The sequence below is a fragment of the Sinocyclocheilus grahami genome, unplaced genomic scaffold (genome assembly GCF_001515645.1).
Source record: "Sinocyclocheilus grahami isolate Dianchi unplaced genomic scaffold, SAMN03320097.WGS_v1.1 scaffold61.1, whole genome shotgun sequence".
Lineage (NCBI taxonomy): Eukaryota > Metazoa > Chordata > Actinopteri > Cypriniformes > Cyprinidae > Sinocyclocheilus > Sinocyclocheilus grahami.
The window spans coordinates 1,024,467-1,027,559 of record NW_015505240.1 but is presented as its reverse complement, the minus strand read 5'-3'; the positions used below and the strand labels follow the sequence as shown (position 1 = coordinate 1,027,559).

At 33.2% G+C, this 3,093-nt stretch overlaps 1 protein-coding gene across 1 annotated transcript; it reads right to left on the bottom strand.

Annotated features, from left to right (window-relative positions):
- Positions 1-488: 488 nt before the first annotated feature.
- LOC107584671 (Rieske domain-containing protein) lies at positions 489-2,537 on the bottom strand. The gene is given in 4 exon segments (XM_016271382.1): positions 489-1,027; positions 1,133-1,167; positions 1,369-1,547; positions 2,507-2,537. Coding segments are annotated over 3 exon segments (498 nt in total). The 5' UTR covers positions 1,520-1,547; positions 2,507-2,537; the 3' UTR covers positions 489-715.
- Between the last annotated feature and the right edge of the window lie 556 nt (positions 2,538-3,093).

Here is a 3,093-nt window from a genome sequence, read left to right as displayed (position 1 = left end):
GTCTCTCTTGAGAATGTTTCATATATGAGATAATAATTGAATGCCAAGTTAAATGTTTGTGCAAGAATCAACTTGGTAATTAATTAAAACTGATGCTAAACTAAACATGTTATTGGAAACATATCAATGTCAAGCTCACTGCTTGAAAATAGATTGTACTAATTCTCTGTTATACCCAAATATATCATAGTATGAGAAAAGTGCATTGTCAAATTTAAACTAAATTATTGAATGTCTCTTATTATTATTTTCTATATTTATTGCATTCCTGTAGCTCAAACAACAGAGCATTCTCAAGAAATGCATGAACTAATTTTTAAAAAATATATGCCTTCAATGCAGCAAAAGTTACTTTGGATAAAAAACTATCTGCCAAATGCATAAAAGTGACATGTGAGTGACTACTTTTTTGGGGAATAAAAATACTGATTTATATATATATACTATATATTTAAAAGTAAATTTTTTCCCGAAGTTTCGATTTTTTTAGAGTTTAGATTTTCTTTTGTCAAAAAACAAAATTGAGCATCACGGTGAATCATGGCAATGTAGAGATCCTGGCACTGACACAAAAAAGGGCTATGATATTATTTTGATTTATGATGTCAAATCGCAGTTTTATTCATGCAAACTGATTCATTTGAAATCATCAGTCTCTTAATATATGCAGTTCCCTTAGGATCCCTGAAGCTCTCGTCTCACTGTTGCTGCCAGACTAAACGTCTTCATCTGCGTTCACATCTTCTTCTCCATCCTCTGATTCCTGTGCTTTTCTCAGTTCTGCCCTGCCCTTCTCAGTCTGATAATAGTCTGACTCAACCCACCCAGGGCAGTTGGACAACGTCACAAAGATGTCTTCGTCTACTTCCGTCACTTTGTGCACTCTCTGCTTCATGCCTTTGGAATACCACTGTGGAATAGGGACTTTTTCTGCGGGGTTGGTTGCCTTGTATAACCCCTCACCTTCAGCCAGAGTGATCTTATACTTGTGTTTTGGGCACACAATACAGAGCTTATTGTTGATTTCCTGCGCATGAAACAATAAATGGGATCAGAGTTCACATGAGAGGTAACAATGTGTGTAAAGTGTGCCTATGGATCACTGAATCTGCTTCAACAGAAATGGCTTTACCTCAATATCTCCGAGCTACAAACTACTGCCTGCATCTGAAAGAAAAAAAAAATGTCATTAGCACCCATATGCACTAAGCTGACCCGAGCAAAAGCCTTTTTGATTCTGGGCTTTTGCCTCTGGAATTGTACTTGGCACACTTCCTCAACAGCAATACTGTATTTCAGTGCTAAATCTTCTACTTTGTCTCCCTCTAGTGCAGAAAAATAAGTAAAGATGCTTTTCATGCTACTCAGGGTAACACTGCAGGTCCATTGCATAGAAAGTTCTTTGATGATATATAATAAGAATGTCTCTTCCATCCAGAGTCACATCCATCCTCTTAGTCTGAATGAAATCTTCTTTCTTGCCGATAAAATACATACGAGAAGGCTTGTTTTTATCCATGGATGTGGTGAGGTTTTAATTACGTTTTCTGTGAAAATATAATGTTATATGAATAGCATTCAAGTTACATAAATGCACTGTTCTTGGTTCTTGTTCTAAGTTTAAAATGTACCAGGTGTTTGTTTGAAAGTAAGCAATGTCAGTAGGCATTAAAGAGATCGTTCACCCAAAAATGAAAGATTTGTCATCATTTACCCACCCTTGAGTTGTTCCAAGCCTGTATGAATTTCTTTCTTCTGATGAACACAAAAGAAGATGGTTTGAAGAATGTTGGTAACCATACAGTTTCTGGTCCCCATTGTCTTCACTGATAGTATTTTTTTTTTCATATATGGAAGTCAATGGGGACCAGCAACTGTTTGGTTACCCACGTTCTTCAAAATATCTTCTTTTAGGTTTAATGTATATATCAAAGAATTTTGTTTTTAAGTTTTAATCATTTAAAATATAATAAAATTAAGTATGGTCACTTATTCTTTTATAAGTTTTAATAAGTACAGGTCAGAATAAGTATATTATTTCATATATACGTATATATATATATATATAATTTGTTGTAAATTTATATAAACCTCAAGCAGAACAGAAAGAAGTAATTCATATGTATGCCTAGTTGCCTGCATACTAGCACAATTCCTTGTGCCAGTGTTTGCAAAGGATTATATAAACCATACGAAATAAAAAATAGTATAAAATATTCAGAATTAAAATGTAACAATATAATTGTATATGAAACAGTATTTTCTATTTAAAAAAAGAATTACTAATATAATACTAAAAAGTCAATTATGATAAGTTAAAATAGCTATGATAGGCCTTCTCAAACACTGTCACGTTATAAAATTAGTTTACTAAAGGCAAAATGCTTAAGTATTTAACACATGTATCAAAATATATTTTCAATCTATCATTTAAATTTTTTAATTAACCTTTAAAATTTACATATCAACATAGACATTGCTGAGCAAATATTGTTAGCAGTTTTACCTTGTCCTGCTCCTGTTGGCTGTGTATCTTGTGAAACATGCGTCCTGTATGGTTGAAGTTTGTTCTGGTCTGCACCGGCTGCTGCGTTCAGCCCTATCAGCCCCGCAGATCAGGATCTTGATCTATGATCTTTGTTTAATGTATAAACCACTAACTGACAGATTTTTACACTGCGATTTCTCCGATATCAAAATGAAGTTTTATAAAGTTGCATATAATTGTATTTTGCCCATCTATCCATCAGGATTGCGCGTAATATCATATTATTCCAAAACAAATTTTTTTTATACATTATTACATTCCAAGTCCTCCCCATCAAATAACATTTTATATCTGTTATAACCAGTGTTGGGCAGTAACTAGTTACTAGTAACTTAGTTACTGTAATAATATTTTTTGCAATAACTAGTAGTGTAACTACTAACAAGATTTCAGTAATAATATTAGTTATCATCCATAAAACAGCTTAGTTACTTTTGATGCCTCAACCATGCTGATTTAAAATCCAACAATCAAATAATTCCTAGATTTATTTTCATCATTTTCACGACTCACACATGCATGTGATGCCCCCAGTGCAGCAGGAA